Here is a 21,037-nt window from a genome sequence, read left to right on the forward strand (position 1 = left end):
ATGGAGTCGAAGATTGAGCTCCAAAAATATGTGAAGACATATAGGGCACTTGGCCGACGAAACAGGGGCTAATCCCAAACTACTGAGGTTGCGCGCATGGAAATAACTTTAATTTATTGCAGAAACAAATGTGATACCTCAAACCAAGATGAAGGGGAGCTCGAGAGGGTAATCACTCTCTATCCCCGATTTACCCGTAAAGTTTTATGAAATGTTTACATTAGCCGAAAGGAGATTTACATTTTAGAGAAGTTGGTTACATAGTTAAAGTTTCGGACCTTTCCCTCGGGTTAAACTGCGGAGCTAGCCAGAAATAAAGATGTTAAGTGGTCATTACCTGGTAGAAGTTCTAGCAGCTGACGAAGAGGCCTCCCGCCTCCTGCTTGACACACACACTCACTAAGATGACGATCAATTGGCCAAGAGACGTGAAAATCTGCAGTATATAAACCCTCGGGGAAAATTCGAGACTGTTCAAGATTAAACTAGCCACGCCCTCTCGTTTTTATTGGTCAGTTTAAAAGTTACACTCAAAATCGAAGAAGAAGACTCTGATAGATTGAAAATTAATTACAGAAATTGGGGATTGGCTGGATTCAAAACTGGCGGAAAGAAAAGGTAAATATTGCCAACCCAAAATAAATGAACATCAATTAGTAAAAAACTTATGAACACAAAACTTCTTTAAATCACAAGTTCTTTCACTTCACACCAGGGTGCATGATCATAGTTTTAGCAGTGACATCTATGAGAGAATGTCCAAACTTCTTGATGAATGGAAAACAAAACAAGTAGAAATTGTAGAAATTCACACAGTTCAGAAAACTTCACAATAACAAAATTATATCAGATTTTAATGGTGACATCTTCTGAGTAAATTTATAAGTTGGTCTAGTTTAAATTTCACTGTTTCTCCACTAGAGGAGTTCTTTTAGGCGCTAGATTTAAATGCGCGGCGTTGGGGTGTATCTCCCGGTACAAATAATAATAATAATAATAATAATAATAATAATAATAATAATAATAATAATAATAATAATAACAACAATTGTAACGGGTGGTAAACCCCTACTCCGCACATTTAAATGAAGCGCCTTGAGGAACACTATCTCTCATTCTAAACTTGAAATAACTAATGCAGGGAGTTGGGACATTGACCAGAGATGCCCTCAGTGAGTTATTGGATAATGTGTTATTTTGAAGTTGTCTAAATTGACTGGACTTATTTGTTTTGTTTTTGTTTACGTCAAGAAGTTTAAACTTTTCTCCTTAGAGGTCATTACTAAAAAACTGAGGTACTGCACTCTGGTGCAAGGTAAAAGAAGTAACGATTTAAAGATTTTTTGTGTTATTATGTTTTCTCGACTAAATTAACTTTCATTATTTTTGTTATTTCAAGGTTTGCAACACTCCCTTCTCATTCCGCCAGTTCTTGAATCTGGCCGATCATGAATTTTCCGTAATTATTTTTCAGCCAATCACTGGCTTCTTGTAGGTTTTTGGTTAGCCCAATAAAACTGAGAGGGTCTGTCCGGATTAGTCGAGAAACCTCTCGAACCGTTCCCTCGCGTATATAAGCTGCGGCCTTTCAGGCTACCTTGTCTTTGGATCACCGAAATTCTGAGAGTGTGTGTGTTAAGTCAGGAGGCGGGGCGCCTCATTCTTCGCCAGGCAGTTCATCAGCCCAGGTAATGGGCTTAATTAACACCAAGGTCGCTTCCTTCTCACTCCTAGACCTTTCCTATCTCATCGTCGCTATAAAACTTACCTGTGACGGTACGACGTAAAACAAAATTGTAAATTCTTCGAAGTATCGTACTGCTTCATTTTTGCCGTCCGGTTAATGTTAATAAGGGATGGTTACCCAGTTGTACTGTATCTTAAAACAATAATCACCACCACCACTATCTCCTCTGACAAAGTGCATTAATGAAGGATGGTTCATTCCAGAAGAGCCTCCGTGGCTCAGGCGGCAGCGCGCCGGCCTCTCACCGCTGGATACCGTGGTTCAAATTCCGGTCACTCCATGTGAGATTTGTGCTGGACAAAGCGAAGGCGGGACAGGTTTTTCTCCAGGTACTCCGGCTTTCCATGTCATCTTTCATTCCAGCAACATTCTCCACTATCATTTCATTTCATCTCTCAGTCATTAATCATTGCCCTAGAGGAGTGCGACAGACCTCGGCAGCCGGCACAATTCATATCCTTACCGCAAGTTGGGGGCTTCATTCAATCCATCTGTGACCCGTTCATTGACTAGAAAACAGGTTGTAGGTTTTCATTCAGCTCATTCCAGAATATTTAAGAGGCTTCTGTTTGCTTATATATATATGCTAGCTGACGTACCCGTGCTTCGATACGGGATTCTCAGAAAGACTTTTTGTGGTTTTCCTACCCGAAGTCGTCAGAAGGAATGTAGCGATTAAAAGCAATGTTATAGAAAATACTCGATCAAATTAATAATCCGCACATTTTCTCACTTTTAACGAACATTACTACGGTGCCGATCTAACAGTCCAAAGTTCCAGCTGCCATGACCAGACCGCAGACAGCCATGAACACTTCCCTGCCATTATTCCGTTAAATATGCACACTGCTCATTCCAATCAGTGCCTCAGAGTAGGAATTGAATAGATCGAATGCTATGCTGAACCAGTTTGTTACGTATCAGTAGTATCGAAATTTATCTAACTCCCCAGCTACTTCCCGCCAATTTTCAGGCAGGGTGTTATACTCGGTACGACCGGGTGATTTGGCGGTGCGATTACGGGCGCATAGCTGTGAGCTTGGATCCGGCAGGTAGTGGGTTCGAACTCCACTGTCGACAGCCCTGAAGATGGCTTTACGTGGTCTCCCATTTTCACACCAGGAAAATGCTGGGGCTGTAACGTAATTAACGTCAGGGCCGCTTCCTTCCCTCTTTTAGCCCTTTCGTATCCCATCGTCGCCATGAGTCTTATCTGTGTCGGCGCGACGTAGAGCAAATTTTAAAAACCTCGGTATACAGCAGTAATTCCATCTATCGGAGACGAATGGCAACAGAGACACAAAGCAAATCACAACAAACAATGGTCAATGTAATGTTATTGTTGATCAATGTATTTTCTGTATTGTAGGCCTTCACATTCAGTTTTCTTTCGACTCTGTAATATTAGGGCGTCTTATAAAATTAATTATAGCGTAGATTGTAGTTCCTTATTCCCCGACTTTACATACCGATTTTCATTAAATTCTGTTTACCCATTTTCTCGTGACGGCGCTGATATTTTCGCAACAGAAATCCATATTCATGAATATCTCCGTTATCATAACGGGTACGATAAAATTGTATAAGACATAAATGATCGGAAATTTAACACTATGTAACTTTATTCATATAGTATTTGTCAATAAGACCACTAATAACACTAATATTCGAGAATTAAATTTCGGGCTTTCCCCGTAACTACCATTTTTCTCAGCGTGAATAAAGTTATTTATGGCCTAGATTATAATAACTTATTCCCCGACTTTGCATACCGATTTTGTTTACGGTAGGACAACTAATGACAAATATTTGAGAATTAAATTTTAGGCCTTCCCTTAAACTACCACTTCTCTCAGCGTGAATAAGATTATTTATGGCGTAGATTGTAGCGACTTATTTGCCAACTTTGCATACCGATTTTGTTTAAGATAGGACCACTAATAACATAAACATTTGGGAATAAAATTTTAGGCCTTCCCCTAAACTACCATTTCTCTCTGCGTAAAAAAGATTATTTATGGCCTAGATTGTAGCGACTTATTCCCGGACTTTATACACTGATTTTCATTAAATTCGCTTCAGCCGTTTTCTCGTGATGCGTGTACAGACAGACAGACAGACAGACAGACAGACAGACAGACAGACAGACAGACAGACAGACAGACAGACAGACAGACAGACAGACAGACAGACAGACAGACAGACAGACAGACATTACGGAAAATTAAAAAGTGCATTTTCTTGTTACTATGGACATGACTGATACAGAAATACCATCCTTTTTAAATTTTGAGCAATGTACAGACAACACTCTATATAAAATATATATAGATAAACAATCTGAGGTTATTTAGCAATCAGGAGAGTGAATAGTTCCTCTTGTCAAATTCACCAACGAGCCGGTCTATAAAGTGGACAGATGATGAACAGAATCCAAGTTAATGGGTCTATATCAGGTATTATTAGTAGAAACGTTAAAAATGTGATGTGTGCAGGCAGCGTAAAACAAATGGCGAGTGTCACATGTCAGGAAGTATAATACATGGGCTACGTCATGAAACTGAAGGCGAGTGTTTGGCTGCAACTTTATCTGTTTGTTATGAACCATTTACGACCGCGATTCATTTAATGAGCAATGTCAGGCAATCAGGGTTCCAAACATTATAAATAACTGGAATGTTATTGACACATAAAATAACGCGCCATGTCATCGCTTGTATGTAGCTCGTTAATTAACTCTGCAGGACAAGTTGATAAATATAATCCCATGTCGATAAATTCCTCAAAAATCAATCATGATCCAGTTATGTAATGACGAGTACGTTCTTCCAGCTTGGCGTTATTTTCATAATATTTATTAAACAAGTCACCAGATGGCGATGATTTAACTCTGATCAAGTTAGCTGAGCAAATAGAAAGGTTCTCTATTGCGTCTTGGAGTGTTTAAAGGCGTGAGTTCTTATCTCAGGTTCAACCATCCGCAAAAATATTTTCTTTTATTTCCTCAGTTCAAATCTCCGCAAATATCAATACGTTTCCGATTCCAAGGCTTTAATCGCTTCTGTAATTAGAAATACGTACGCAGTATCGGACAGGTGGCTCATACAGAAGAGCACTGGCCTTCTGACTTCACGTTGGCGGGTTTGATCTCGGCTCAGAAGGAAGGAGTCGTAAGAGCTGTCTCACGATTCCGAGCCAACTACCTTCCTGACTATCAACTGATGTAGGACTTCTCTCGGCACGTGGCTTATCTTCTAATGCTGGATTATCACCAAATTGACTATCAGTTTCATCACCATTCACGATTTCCTCATCAGGCACAATTCTATTGCAATCTTGAATGACAACTTCTTCAGTCAACTGCTTGTTAATGTTATCAAAAATTACTTGGTGTTTTCTTCGAAAAGTGAAAGAAACCCATTAACGACTTAACTATTACGACTTGTTTTATTCTGTATGGTGTACATAACAGTTTGAACTCTTTTCTAACTAACGACTTCCAGAACTGGGTTCCATGTTTCATCCTTTTCTTATTTTTAGAGTCTGCTTTACGTCGCACCGACACAGATAGGTTTTATGACGACGATGGGATAGGAAAGTGCTGGGAGTGAGAAGGAAGCGACCACGGCCTTAATTAAGGAACTGCCCCAACATTTGCCAGGTGTGAAAATGTGAAACCACGGGAAACTACTTTCAGGGCTGCCGACAGTGGGGTTAGAACCCACTATCTCCCGAATGCAAGCTGATAGTTATGTGGATCAAACCGCACAGCCACTTTTTCGGTCATCCTTTTCTTCTCAATCGGACACATGCATTCAATACCATCAAAACTGCAGGATAGGCCTAGTCTTTTGTGTCCTAAAAGACGAATATTTATTTTTCTCTCTGATTAGTGTTATGTAGAGGATGGTTGCCTAGTTGTACTCCCCCTTAAAACAATAATCACCACCACCACCTTCGGGTGAGCAGCGGTCCCTCGGGGCTGTTGCGCCATGGGGTCCCATTCAAATATCAGTGACAAACAACTGGTTTAACGTCGCACTATCACGTCGAAGGACTTCGGTGATGCAGGGATGGCAAAGGGCTGAACTGAGAAGGTAGGGCCTTGGCCTTAAATACGGTACAGCCCCAGCACTTGCCTGGTGTGAAAATTAGTTTGAGTTTCCTCTAGGAACCTATGATTTTGACCATATTTCTTCTAACTGGGCCGAAAACCTCCCATACACAGAAGATCTCAAGGAAACTGAACAATGACGCATTAGAAAAGAGAAAGGAATTCCTAGGAAATGTTCCAAGCCTAATAGAAGAAGGACTCCTCCAATCTGCACTGGAATCCATTCTGTTGTACATACATAGTGCACAATTGCTGAAGAAAACAGGAATAGCACAGCCCTGGTTTGACGCAGAATGCTACCGCACCAGAAAAGAAGCCCTGCACCTCCTCCACAGAGCGAAACACACAAATACATCAGACAACCTGAACGCATATGCACAAAAGAAATAATATAAGAAGCTAAACCTGCTCAAAATAGCAAATCACACGGAAGCAGATGCACAAAGACAAGCAGAAGAAGCCGTAAAAGACCCCTTTATAGCGATCAAGAAGAAAAGCAGAGCAGGAGTGGAAGGAATCCCGATGAATGTTTGGGAGCAGCACTTCATTCAGCTTTACAACAGGTGATGATCATGATGCTTGTTGTTTAAAGGGGCCAACATCGAAGGTCATCGGTCCCCTTTAAACAGGAACAACTTAGAACAAACATACGAAACCGAAGAGACATACACCATAGAATCTGAACCAATAACCGAGGACGAAGAAAGGAAAGCCATCCTAGAATCTAAAAAAGGAAAAGCAGCAGGACCAGACGAGGTGTTCAACGAAAACCTCATAGAAACTCTTGAACAACTCGCCAAGCTGTGGACGATGTTGTTTAACAAATGCCTCACGTCAGGAAAAATACCAGAGGACTGGAGGAAGTCGAACATCATCTTGTTATACAAGGGCAAAGGTGACATAGAGGACCTCAACGCATACAGAGGAATTGCACTTGAGAACAATATCTTCAAGATATTCTCAAAAATCCTGACGAACAGACTCTACTCACTAACAGACGCCTTAATGCCGGAAACACAGTTCGGATTCAGGAAGGGAAGAGGAACCCTTCACGCAGTTGCTAACCTCCTAAAGGATATACATGACGCACTAAGACACCCGTCGAGGAAATTCTACACAGTCTTCGTAGATTTCACAAAAGCTTTTGACCTGCTGATCAGACAAATACTTATGAAGTAACTTGAAAGTATGATAGGAAAGGATAATCCAACAACAGCTGCTATCAAAACCCTGCTCACCTACAACAAAATCATAATCAAAGATGGCGTGACGACCTCAGAAACATAGTACAGACCAACGGCGTTTTACAAGGAGACCCGATTAGCCCAACCCTATTCAACATGGTCATATCAGACGTCACAGACATCCTACAAGAGGACTCAGTGAAAATGTACCTCTACGCAGATGACATCGTATTAGGATCGCACGACAGGGAGGCCCTGCAAGACACTGTAGACCGGCTACAGGAATGGATCGAAAACAACCATCTCCAGCTGAATACCAACAAGACAGTGCAAATGATCTTCAGGAGGGGAGGAAGAACCTCTGCACAAGACAAAATATACTACGGAGCGGAAGAGTTAAAGATCGTAAACTCCTTCAAGTACCTAGGCATCACCCTACAACCATCTGGATCATCCTACACAATTCACATACGAGAGAGGGCAGTCGCCGCCATAAAAGCCATTTACGACATTAAAATTCTGACAAGACTAGCACTACACACCGCATTAACTCTTTTCTATGCAAAGATAATGCCTATTCTGACCTATGGCATTGAGCTCATATGGAACAACCTGACAACTAGTGAACTCTCGACCCTTGAGTGTGTGAAACCAAGATACCTAAAGAGAACTTCGGGAATATCAAAATACGCCCCTTCGAGACTGGTCTACGAACTTGCAAAAACGTGCTTCCTCATAGAAGATTTAGGCAACAGCTGCCAGCGACGAAACAAGAGTCGGACCTACTTCGGGACAGACAAAACAAGAGAGCGGACATCTGGCCCGAATTCTACGCAACAGATGCGATGCTAGATCGGAACTGGACGGGACCAAACAAGAATTTACGAAGCGCCATAACTAGGCTCGCGGTGCACGGTTTCGACCACAAGCTATGCACAAGAAACAGTTTCCACGAACACTCACCAGAGTGTGTATGCAGCCTCTGCGGGAAGGCCTGTAAACGCTACCACTTCAGCGAGTGCCACAAGCGCACTAAATCACTAATGGAATATAGCAAAGAACAATGAACCTTAACTCTCTGCACGTTTGTGCGATTTTCTTATTAATAATAATTGACTGCTAGAAATATATTCTTTTGTATTGGTCCGCCTTGTCAGTACTCACTAGTATAGACTCATATTATTTACATCTACACAGCGCAGGCTTCCCCTCATTATTTCCTCCCTTCTCTTTGTCGCATACGATCCCGCTTATCAGTCGAAGCAGCAGGTCCACCTCATGATGTATAATCGCTGCCTCACACGGTAGCCCTGAAGATGATTTCCCATAGTTTCCCAATTTTTCACCAGGGACTGTATCTTAATTAAGGCTATGGCCCCTTCCTTCCCATTCCTAGCCCTTTCCTATCCCAACGTCGCCGTAAGATCTATCTGTACCGAGCTCGATAGCTGCAGTCGCTTACGTGCGGCCAGTATCCAGTAATCGGGAGATAGTGGGTTCGAGCCCCACTGTCGGCAGCCCTGAAGATGGTTTTCCGTGGTTTTCCATTTTCACACCAGGCAAATGCCGGGGCTGTACCTTAATTAAGGCCACGGCCGCTTCCTTCCAATTCCTAGGCCTTCCTTAACCCATCGTCGCCATAAGACATATCTGTGTCGGTGCGACGTAAAGCAAATAGAAAAAAAAAAGATCTATCTGTACCGAGCTCGATAGCTGCAGTCGTTTACGTGCGGCCAGTATCCAGTAATCGGGAGATAGTGGGTTCGAGCCCCACTGTCGGCAGCCCTGAAGATGGTTTTCCGTGGTTTTCCATTTTCACACCAGGCAAATGCTGGGGCTGTACCTTAATTAAGGCCACGGCCGCTTCCTTCCAATTCCTAGGCCTTCCTTAACCCATCGTCGCCATAAGACATATCTGTGTCGGTGCGACGTAAAAAAAAAAAAAAAAAAAAAAAAGATCGATCTGTGTTGTTGCGACACAAAGCAAATGAAAATAAAGCTGACTCACATGAACGTAAGTTTTGCTCACTATATGCCTGTGTTTTATTGTCCGACTCCTTGGCTGAATGGTCAGCGTTGTGACCTTCGGTTCAGAGGGTCACGGGTTCGATTGCCGACTGGGTCGGGGATTTTGATCGCGTGTGATTAATTCTTGTGGCTCGGGGACTGGGTTTTTCTGTCTGTCCCAACACTTGCCTATTCATACGCAGTCAACACACCACACTACCAACTTCCACAGAAACACCCTGCATTCATACGGTTGGCGTCAGGAAGGGAAACTGGCCGTAAAACAGGACCAAATCTACATGTGCGCTACAGTTCGCACCCGCGACCGCATAGTTGTGGGAAAAGAGGTTACAAGAAGAAGGTGACTGTGTTTTGTTACGTAAAGTTTCATTAGGGTTATTATCATTTTATTTTCATTACTCCTTTCTGTAGATATTATTAGCTGTTTTGTCCGGCTCCATGTCTAAATGGTTAGCGTGCTGGTCATTGGTCACAGGGGTCCCGGGTTCAATTCCGGCAGGGACAGGAATTTTAACCTTAATTGGTTAATTTCGCTGGCATGCGGGCTGGGTGTGTCGTCTTTATCATCATTCCATCCTCATCATGACGCACAGGTCGCCTACGGGTGTCAAATCAAAAGACCTGCACCTGGCGAGCCGAACTTGTCTTCGGACACTCCCGGCACTTAAAGCCATATGCCATTTCATTTCATTTCCTGAAATGAAATGTCGTATGGCTTTTTAGTGCTGGGATATCCCAGGATGGGTTCGGCTCGCCAGGTGCAGGTCTTTCTATTTGACTCCCGTAGGCGACCTCCGCGTCGTAATGAGGATGAAATGATGGTTATCAGGAAAATAAAGTGTTATTAAAAGTACAAGCAGTTCTAGGCTTGTAAATGGCATGACTCGTACTACTTGGTTTATCCGAGTCACAGTTTGTGTAGTATTGCTCAGAAAACATCCGCATTTCGGTCGCTGACATGCGTAACGAGATTCCCTCGTTTTTACCTGGCAAGTGATCGCTTTCTGTGTAATCTTCACGTCTTCCACGTTGTCTTCGAAATAAAATGCGTTGCTAATAATGTCAATATCTCTATTAGTTTCAACTAATGCAGCAAGAATGTGTTCCTCATTGAACTACCAACCACTGTTGCTAGAAATATCTATTCACCATAATAAAAACGTATAAAACATAACCAAAGAAATAAAAGAGTCATCGAAGGAACTACCCACCTGATGTTAACATTGATGCTCTCATGGCCCGTACTTACCTAGACATGGTGATCGAAAAGGACCATACAACACTCGCAGTACAGAGTACAGGATCACTACCAACCGACAAGATTATGGGGCTTGGGTGAATACTTATTTGTAAAGGTGATGGCGAGGAAGGCAGCCTTCAGTAACTGAATGTCCCCGCATGAAAAATGCAATCTGACCCGCACCATACCAACTGGGGATTAAGAAGAAGTAACAATTCTATAGTGAAGGGTTTTAGACATGCTGAGTGAATTTTAACTAATGAAGGAAACGGTAGAGTTCCCGAAACATGTACCGCATAGAATTATGTAAATAATAAATGTCAGTTATTACTAGTATTGGTAAGGTCCGTCTCTGCGGTGTAGTGGTTAGGCCCGGGTTTGATTCCCGGCTCTGCTACGAAATTTGAAAACTGATACGAGGGCTGGAACGGGGTCCACTCAGCCTTGGGAGGTCAACTTAGTATGCGGAAGCTATATTCCCACCTCAGCTATCCTGGAAGCGGTTTTCCGCGGTTTCCCACTTTTCCTCCAGGCAAATGCCGGGTTGGTTCCTAACTTAAGGCCACGGCCGCTTTATTCTCTCTTCCTCGTCTATGCCTTCCAAACTTCCCATCCCCCCCCCCCCCCCAAAGGCCCCTGTTCAGCAGAGCAGGTGAGACCGCCTGACTGAGGTACTGGTCCTCGACCCAAAGTCTCACGCTCCACGGCTCTGCCTTTGAGGCGGTAAAGGTGGGATCCCTCGCTGAGTCCGAGAAGGAAGTCAACCTTGGAGGGTAAACGGATAAAGAAAGAAAGAAAGAAAGAAAGAAAAGAAAGAAAGAAAGAAAGAAAAGAAAAGAAAGAAAGAAAGAAAGAAAGAAAGAAAGAAAGAAAGAAAGAGTATTGACACGGCGGACCAATACAAAAAGAATATTTCCTTGAAGAATTGTCTCTGAGATACTCACTGTTCTGTGGAGTCGTAGCCATCCTCGTCTTCCTCCTGTAGACGGTCGTGCGTTCGATGTCGGCCAAAGCGTTTCAGCGAGATCACTTCTGAAAGCAAGGTGGCGTTGGATGCGGCACGGCTGCAGTGAGAGCCCGTGATGGTCTCCGTGTCCTCGTGCGCGGCAGCCAGCTGGTACTTGCGGTAGCGGTGCAAATACTGGGCGGCCAGACAAGCCGAGACGGCGAGAACCACGCAGACGAACATGAGGGAAGCTACGTGGACCACAGTCAGGTTAGGTGGCGAGACGGGTGCTGAAGACACCGCCGTGAAGTCTATTCCATCTCTCCCTGATAACAGAGCAGTCTTGTTCGGGTGGGCAGCTGTAAATACGAGAAAAAAATCACATTAGTCATCTCCATTTCACATTTTGTACTATTAACGCTACCTTGAATAGAAATGTTTCCAGGAAACAAACAGTAGAATGGTGCACTGAACCAGTAATCAACAAAATAAATAATAATAATAATAATAATAATAATAATAATAATAATAATAATAATAATAATAATAATAATAATTGTACCGGGCGGTACACCTCCGCTCCGCTAATTCAAACATTGCGCCAGTTGAAACTCCTCTACTGGAGGAAGCCTGAACTTTAACTACAGTGTTAATTCTCAAGTTTCTCAGAGGATGTCCCTACTTGTAAATTTTGAAGTTTTCTGAACTGTGTCGTTTTCGATGTATTTTTGTTTTGCCTGTAGTAAGAAGTGTGGACATTCTCTTCTAGATGGCACTACTGAAGGACTACAATTATGCACCCTAGTGCGAAGTGAAAGAACTTTGTTTTTGGAGAAATTTTGGGTTCATAAGTTTGTTCTTTGTTAAATTTCCTTCAGTCATTGTTTAAGTTGGCAATATTAACCCTTTCTTTCCGCCAGTTTTGAATTTGACCAATAAGGAATTTCTGTAATTAATTTTCCACCAATAAGGTGTTTCTTCTTCGTCTAGTGTAGTAGTTTTTGCCATTATCCAATAAAATGCTTGTGGGCGGGTGTTATCGTTCACGAAACGCCTCGAACTTTCCACGAGGGTATATAAACTGCTGATTTTCGGGTCTCAGGGCCACTTCAGTAACATCTATCATTGTGTAAATTATGTAGCAGGGGGCGGGAAGCGCCTCTTTCTTCGGGCAGCAGTTCAACCACCAGGTAATGGCCTTTTAATAACTTCTTTTCTTGCTAGCTCAGCAGTTTAACTCTCGGGGCAGGTCCGAAGCCTTTTACCATGTAACTTTCCTCTAAAATGTAAAGACACTTGGTATCAATTCTATCTTTTTAAACTACAAATTGGGATAGAGAGTGCTTAACCCTCTCGAGCTCCCACTCATATTGCTTTGAGGTGAACTTATTTTCACAACCGTTTCTTCCCTTCTAATGTAATGTAAATCGTTTTCTTATATAAGTCACCTCTTTAGTATGGGATTAGCCCTTGCATTAGCGGCCTAGTGCCAAGTAGGTTTTAGTAAAGTATATTAGGAGTGCAGTTTCACCTCCTCTCAAGTTGGTATTTTGGAGGCCATGTAATTGTCCTGTTTCTTCACTGAATAGGCCTCAGTAGGTTGGGTATTTTTACCGCTGTGTTATTTGTGTTTGGAGGTCAACTTGAAAGTGGAGTTTGGTGTGGCCTTTGATAGGCTTGAACTTTAATAGCGGGTTGCTCTTTCTTAAAATTTTGATTTCTGTGTGCCTCGAGCAGGCTTTACTGAGTAATAGGGAGCAAGAGCTCCTGACCATGATTGGGGTTTCTGCCCGTTTGTCAAAGCTGGTATCTGGCTAAAGTTGGGCTAATTGCTCAAGAATTATGTGTCTGGCTCTCGGAGCCCAAATCCTGTAACACTGTAATTGTACATTCTCGAATTGTTGCTAGGCTACTGAGTACCTGTTATAATTGTTATTTATTGATCTTGAAAAGAAAATATAACCTTGTTAAATTTTATCTTAATTTTAATTTCGCATTTTGAGACCTGTTCCCCCCAGCACCTTCTTTCACCTCTACCTACCACGGACAACTCCGTAACAATAATAATAATAATAATAATAATAATAATAATAATAATAATAATAATAATAATACCGGGCGAGTTTGCCGTGCGGTTAGAGGCGCACGGCTGTGAGCTTGCATCCGAGAGATAGTGGGTTCGAATCCCACTGTCGGCAGCCCTGAATATGGTTTTCCGTGGTTTCCCATTTTCACACCAGGCAAATGCTGGGGCTGTACCTTAATTAAGGCCACGGCCGCTTCCTTCCAACTCCTAGGCCTTTCCTATCCCATCGTCGCCATAAGACCTATCTGTGTCGGTGCTACGTAAAGCCACTAGCAAAAAAAAACCTACCACTTTTCCCACACTTTGTGGGATCTCGGGTGCGAACTCGGTCGCACATTGAGAAATTGCCCTGTTTTACGTCCGGATGCCCTTCCTGACGCCACCCCTACGTGGAGGGATGTAATCACTATTGCGTATTTCTGTGGTGTTTGGTAGTGTGGTTTGATGTCTGAATATGAAGAGGATAGTGTTGGGACAAACGTAGACGACCAGTCCCCGAGCCAGAAGAATTAATCACATGCCATTAAAATCCTCGACCCGGCAGGGAATCGAACCCAGGACCCTCTGAACGGAAGGCCTTAAAGCTTACCATTCAGCCGATGATTCAGACAATAATAATAATATTTTTAAAGTGTTTTGGATTACAGTATACAGGGTGTATCAGAATTATACCGACAAAAATTCAGGGATGTTCTTCATGTTATGTGACTAATGAACGTGCAATCGGATTGGCGGAGAAAATGTTTTTTTCCGAGAAAATGAGGTTACTTTGTTACTTCCGGGTGCACGATTCAAATTGACGAACTTGTATTTGCTATGACGGATCACAAGCCGCTGCCGTGCTTCAGGGAAGAGATAGGGAGGGGTGGGGAGGGAGGGGAGGGGAGGGAGGGGAGGGGAGGGGAGGGAGGGGTGGGGAGGGAGGGGACGTGAGGTGTATAGTGGAGACAGAGATAATGCTCCGCGCGTATGCTCAAGTTTCTTCGTTCGACTGGCACATGATTGTCCTTCCCTCTTACAAGCAATATCCACAGTTCATTTATTAAACAGTCCGGCTCCATGGCTAAATGGTTAGCGTCCTGGCTTTTGGTCCAAGTGGTCCCTGGTTTTATTCCCGGAAGGGTCGGAAATTTTAACCATAACCTCTAATGTTTTAAGGGGAAGGAGACTGCAGGCGAAGGGCTCCATTCAGGATCAAAATTCAGGACAGGTGTCGGTGAGAAATCGGTACGAGTCACTGCAGGTAGAACAATCGAGGGAAGATGAGTAACAGGGAACTGTTGCTGAGAAGTTTGGAAGTAGGAGAAAGGGAAGAGGTAAGAAAGGGAAATGTGGAGTAGTAGATAGGAAAAGACAGGTGGAACAGGGTCATGGGATGGAGAAAAGGGAGGAAGAAGTAGCTTCTGCAGCTGTGAGGAAAGATAGGACTGACCAGGAGGGGAGGGGATCAAATGAGCAGTGGCGGCTCGTGAAAAAATCAGCCTACGTGCTACAAGAAAACCACTGAATAAGCTTTCTTTAAGTCTGCATATTGCCATGATGACCAACATACTTCAAACCTGTTAATAATAATAATAATAATAATAATAATAATAATAATAATAATAATAATAATAATAATAATAATAATAATAATAATGATAATAATAATAATAATAATAATAATAATGATAATAATAATAATAATAATAATAATAATAATAATAATAATAATAATAATAATAATAATAATAATAAAGCTTTTCTCACAATTTATAACTCAGAACAAACAAGAACAAAATTACATTGTAATGCAGGAAAACATTTAGGGCCAGTAAAGATTCTTTGACTCACCAACGAATTCCTTATTTTTGATTCCAAAAGGAAGATGGATATTTTAATAAGCATTGGTTGGTTTCCTTAATAACAACATTATCATTGCGATAGATTGCCTCCACTTACGCTTTACTTTCGAGACTGACGTTGCTTTCAATCCCAGGCGATACTAATCTCTAGTGGCAGAATCGCTAACCACTTGCCACGTTCAACATCAGGGTAGCAGGAAACATCGTGCAGTTCTACCCCCCTTGCGGGAGAAAAAGTAACTATTGACGGGATCAGTGTAAGTTGAGCCCGGTTTATGGTATAGTCCACCGGCTACGGGGTGTGTTGCAAGCTTGGCTGCGCCTGCGTATTGCTTCTTTCAGGCTACAGGCCAGAGCTCATTTCAGATGAGCACGGACTAAGTTTCCCGGGAGAAGAGAGCTAGGTGTTCAACAGATCTTGTCCTGATTTTCACCAAACACAAATTCATACCGTACTCAAAACAAAGAAAAGGCACCAGGATAATTGTACTGTACATAAATAATTCCGTACATTTCCAAGCTACGTGCTGGAGCCCGGTAGCACGTATTGACCGGCCGCCACTGCAAATGAGGTGGGTAGGGTTGAGGCTCTGGTCATGGAGGATTCTATCGTTAGACATGTCGGGAAAGTGTGTGGAGGAAAGGGTACCAGGGTAGAGTGTTATGCAGGAATTAGGTTAAGAGAGATGTTGAAGAAAGTAGAAGAGAAGGAGGAGGGAAAGGAGAAAGTGGTAGTGTTTCACGTTGGTACTAACAACGTAAGACAAGCAGGTATAAGTACCAACATAGTTGGGGATGTGTGGGATCTGGTAAATGCAGCGCGGATGAAGTTTAAGGAAGCGGAGATTGTTATCAGTGGAATACTGTGTAGGAGGGATACTGACTGGAAGGTGATTGGGGATTTAAATGAGACTATGGAGTGGGTATGTGGGAACTGGGAGTGAAATTTCTAGATCCTAATGGGTGGGTAGGAGATAGGGGTCTGCGCTCAGATGGCCTTCACTTAAACCGCAGTGGTACCGTACATATAAGTTAGGAAATTTGTTTAGAAGGGTAATAGGGAGGTACATTCAGGGAAACAGGGTGCACTAGGCAGCGGTGATAAGGGAACAGGTAACTGGAAATCAAGTAGGGATGACATAAAACTGTTAGTGCTCAGCTGTAGAAGTATTGTAAAGAAAGGAATAGAATTTAAGTAATTTAATAGATATATACTTACCAGATATTGTAATAGGAGTTGAATCATGGCTGAGAAATGATATAATGGATGCAGAAATTTTCTCACGGCACTGGAGTGTGTATCGTAGAGATAGGATAGGTATGGTGGGAGGGGGAGTATTCATTCTCGTGAAAGAAGAGTTTGTAAGCTACGAAAAAGTTAAAGATGACAAGCACGAAATTCTAGGGGTAAGGCTCATTTCTAAAGATAATAGGCAACTAGATATCTTTGGAGTGTACAGACCAGGAAAGGGTAGCGCAGATGCTGATTCAGAATTATTTGATAAGATAATCAGCTATGTGGGAAACGATAAAGAAAGGAACGTGATCGTAGCGGGTGATATAAATTTACCAAATGTCAATTGGGAAGGTAATGCGAACGACAGGAAGCATGACCAACAAATGGCAAATAAGTTAATATGGGAAGAGCACCTGATTCAGAAAGTGATGGAACCAACTAGAGGGAAGAATATTCTGGATGTGGTGCTGGTAAAACCAGATGAGCTCTATAGAGATACCGAGGTAATAGATAGTATTAGTGATCATGAAGCTGTTTTTGTGGTAATTAAAAATAAATGTGAAAGAAAGGAAGAGATTAACATTAGGACTGTTAGGCAGTACCATATCTTATAAATAAAGTTGTAGGGGGTCTGCTGTCTGGAATCCCTTTTGTTTTGCCAAATTTTCAAATATGTATCCGTTTTAGGTCAATTCAAGACCGAATCGGTGGTTTTTACTTTTCGTGTCTGTTTGTTTGTTTGTTTGTTCCACCATCACGTCGAAACGGCTGGATAGATCTCAACCAAACTTCATATTTAGAGTATACTCATCCCGGGGAAGGTTTCGATATGCATATCATTTTAAAATCTTTGAAAAGACGGGGGTTTATAGGAAAACCACAACGGCTTTCCTCCATTTTCTCTTATACTATTGATTTTCTGTACACTCTGTGGACCGTATGTGAAAGGTCTCTTCATTATAAACAACTTTCGTTATGTTCATAATTTACCTTACTCTTCAAATGACGGAGAAATTTACTATTTTCTGTCGATACCATGCTCTGCATTGAGTAACCGACAGACCGACAACGAATATATGAGTTACCATGGCAACGTCTCTGACTGCTTGCCAGCAGGGAAGTAACGTATTGCCATTTTCCTCATCACTCCTTTAAATTCTTGGTTGTTCCTTGGGTAGAAAGCAAGAGAGTCGTCAATCAGCCATTCTGCGGGATATTGGCAGAATATCATTGGAGGTTATAACCGTCCTCGAATAGCTTAAGTAATAACACAAATATTCATCTTCTTATCTGATTACCTAAGAATCCCTACGCCTAAATTTCTCTCCGATTACCGCTTTCTTATATCTATAACTCACACTGGTATAATTTATTGAGGAGCATTTGATTTTCCAATACATTAACTTGGTATTTACATACTTGTCGTCATCCGGATGTCCTCAGTTATAATCCATTTTCTATTAATTTCAACTTACTAAACTGTATTATTTTCTTCCTTAATTACCACGTATGTATGCGAGTGCTAATCCCGAATGGTGGACACTCTTTTCTTTGAGTAAATATTCTAAGCTATGCAAATGTATAACTTTTGGCCCAGGAAAATTCCGAAATATGGATGCAATTTTAACGACGGTGCAGACCTTCGTTTCGGGGTAATTGGTGGCTAATCAGTAAGTCGTATCACAAGTCAGAAAGCAAATGGCGTTTCATTTTGGAGAGATCTACAACTTTTGCCGTATGACTTTTCGTCGTAGTTCTATCCCTAATACGTTAAATACAGATGTATTTCTCGATTTCAAGTTGATTTTGTACTTTACACGTATATGTTATCATTTGGCACACTTATAGGAAAGGTAGAATCATGACATTCGGCACGCACATTGACATGACCATTGGCCATGTTATAGCTAAATTTTATGATTCTAGCTGTCACATGAGTATCAAAGATATAAAGTAGTATGTGAAAACTGTACAAAATTTCATCCCATTCAATGACTCTAACTCAATCTAACCCATAAATATAGAAGATACGAGAAGATGTCATAGGACCAACCATATAGAGCACTGAAAGGGGCGTCTGATGGTGAAGTCCGTTTGTAGATACGTCGTATAGTTTCAAAGCAGTAACTATCGAAATAAAGGTCTGCACTTCTAGAGTGTGTCTGTACATTGACAATTTTGGCAAAATTTCTGTACAGTTATCCGTTTCAGGTGTAATAATGACCATCTGCATATATTCAGTTTTTGTGTCTGTCTGTTTGTCTGTTTGTCTATAACTTGGAAACTACCGGATATATTTCCACCAAACTTGATATTTAGAATCCACCTGTCCTTTTGTAGGTTTTAGGGCTAATATTGTTTCTAAATCCCTGAATTGACTGGAGGATTATGCGAAACCGAAACCGTGATTTTGCATTCCCACAAAATATACACAACCAAACTTAATGCAAAATTTACCTGCCTAAATGGAAATTAATTTCTAAGCCTGTTTCCTCATGTGCATCATTTCAATACGAGGATTAATAAGGGAGATATCATTAACGGACCGTTTTCCGGTACAAGTCCCACCGGACTTAACTCAAGAGCGGGTGCGTGTAAAGCGTATTTTTTACAACTTGAAAACTACTGAAGATATTTGAGTCAAACTTTACATTAACATCCACCTGTCCAACGGTAGGTGTTAATCTTCAATAACATTTCATGTTCCCGGAATGGACTGGCGGTTTACAAGGAACCGAAATGGTGATTTTACTCTTACACAATATATACAGTACAAGACCAACCTGACTGGAAATTGACCAAACGTGATGGAATTCTATCTCTAAAACATTTTTTCATGTGCATTTTTTCTACAGGAGGATTAATAAGGGAGATATCATAAACGTTCCATTTTTCAGGTTAAGTCCAGCGGATATAGCCCAAAAGGTGTTGTACGTGGAGCAGGTTCCTTATCTATCTATGTAAATAAAATCGTAACGACTGTGTGCCTGTACATTGACTATTTTGGCGAATGTTTCGCACAGCTACACGTTGAAGGGGTAATAATGACCATCTGCAAATTTTTTGGTTTAGTTTCTTAAATGTCCTAATTTTTACATTCCTCACCGAAAACCCAGATTGCGGCATAATCTGCCAGTCGAAGAAGGATATTGAAATTTGGCAAAATTATACGTTTTAGCCTGTAACGGACGGAAAACTTCCAAGACCTTTAAATTTTTCCCTTTTTATCCCGATGAATATCGAAATATGGAGGCAATTTTAATGATGGTGCAGACCTTCGGGAAGTATTATCACATAACGGATGGCACAATCCCCGTTCAATTTGGAGTGATCTACAACCTTGGCCTTACGACTTTTCGTCGTATTTCTATCCCTTTTACGTTTGATTTTTCTCTATTTCTCGATGTTAAGTAAATTTGGACTTTTCACATACATAATTCATACCTTCCATCATTTATAGGAAAGATAGAATCATCAAACTCTACACGAAAATTGGTCCACCCAGTAGCCATATGTGAGCCAAATGCTATGTATGTAGCTGTCATTTAATTATCCGAAAAGCAATGCAATGTGAGATAATCTTACACAAATTTTACCCTATTTCACGTTTCTAACTCAATATGACCCATGAATAGATGAGATATCATAAGACGAGCAATTTAGGCCGCTAAATCCGGCGTCTTATGGTACAATCCATTCTCGATATGATGTACTGTTTAGCAGCAGTTAATCTGTAAATGAAGGTCTGCAATATTGTAAACAAGCACATACTTTCGTATGTCGAACTATATATATTCACTGATGTCGATTTTGTAGCGATCGAGAAAGGGTGTGTCTGCTATTGTAATCAGTACTCCCCACACCGACTTTGACTGGCAGTAGGAATGGGGTCCTTCTCCAATTTCTGTGTAACTGGCATTAATAAGGCAGGTCTACCATTGTAATGAATAATTCACTTCTCGATTTGACTTGCAGAAGGCAAGGGAACATGCAGTTTTGTTCAAAACTCCCCTTACCCGATTGTGTTTGGCTGTAGGCAAGCGTTCCCGCAGTGATAAACAGATGTACTCATCTAAAATGTGACTGGCATTAGGCATACTGGCCTGCTATTTTGATGGAAACTCACCAACTTGGTGTGACTGGCAGTAAGCTGGCTGGCAGTTGGAAAAGGGGCCTGTCATTATAATGATAACTGAACAACTCAATTTTGACTGGTTGTAGGGAAGTTTCCTGCCATTATAATAAAAACTCCTCAATTTGTAATATGTCTGGAAGTAGGAAAGTGGGGCTGCCATTGTAACGGAAACTCCCCAAATCGACTGTAGTAGGCAACGGGGCCTGCAATTATAATGTAAACTTCCCAACTCAATTGCGAATGGCAGTAGGCAAGTGAGCCTGTCGTTATCATCACAAATCCGTAAAAGGAACTTTACATTGGAAACAACGTATGGGGACCTCTCCACGCTATTTCTCGAATAACGCTAAGAGACATGCTATTTTAAAACAATCTTATTTACTGCATGTACAGTATTTACTTCAATATTCGTATACAATGCAGAATACCGTAGCGAAGCACGGGTACATTTGCTAGTGGCTGATAAAACAGGCATG

At 41.6% G+C, this 21,037-nt stretch overlaps 1 protein-coding gene across 1 annotated transcript in view; it reads right to left on the reverse strand.

The window, feature by feature from the left end:
• Positions 1-21,037, reverse strand: part of gogo (golden goal) — a 325,542-nt gene that overhangs the window by 19,017 nt on the left and 285,488 nt on the right. The window contains exon 10 of the mRNA XM_068226859.1: positions 11,258-11,618. Coding sequence (XP_068082960.1) covers positions 11,258-11,618 — 361 coding nt within the window. The remainder of the gene's footprint in view (positions 1-11,257; positions 11,619-21,037) is intronic.

Source organism: Anabrus simplex, chromosome 3, assembly GCF_040414725.1.
Source record: "Anabrus simplex isolate iqAnaSimp1 chromosome 3, ASM4041472v1, whole genome shotgun sequence".
NCBI classification, from domain to species: domain Eukaryota; kingdom Metazoa; phylum Arthropoda; class Insecta; order Orthoptera; family Tettigoniidae; genus Anabrus; species Anabrus simplex.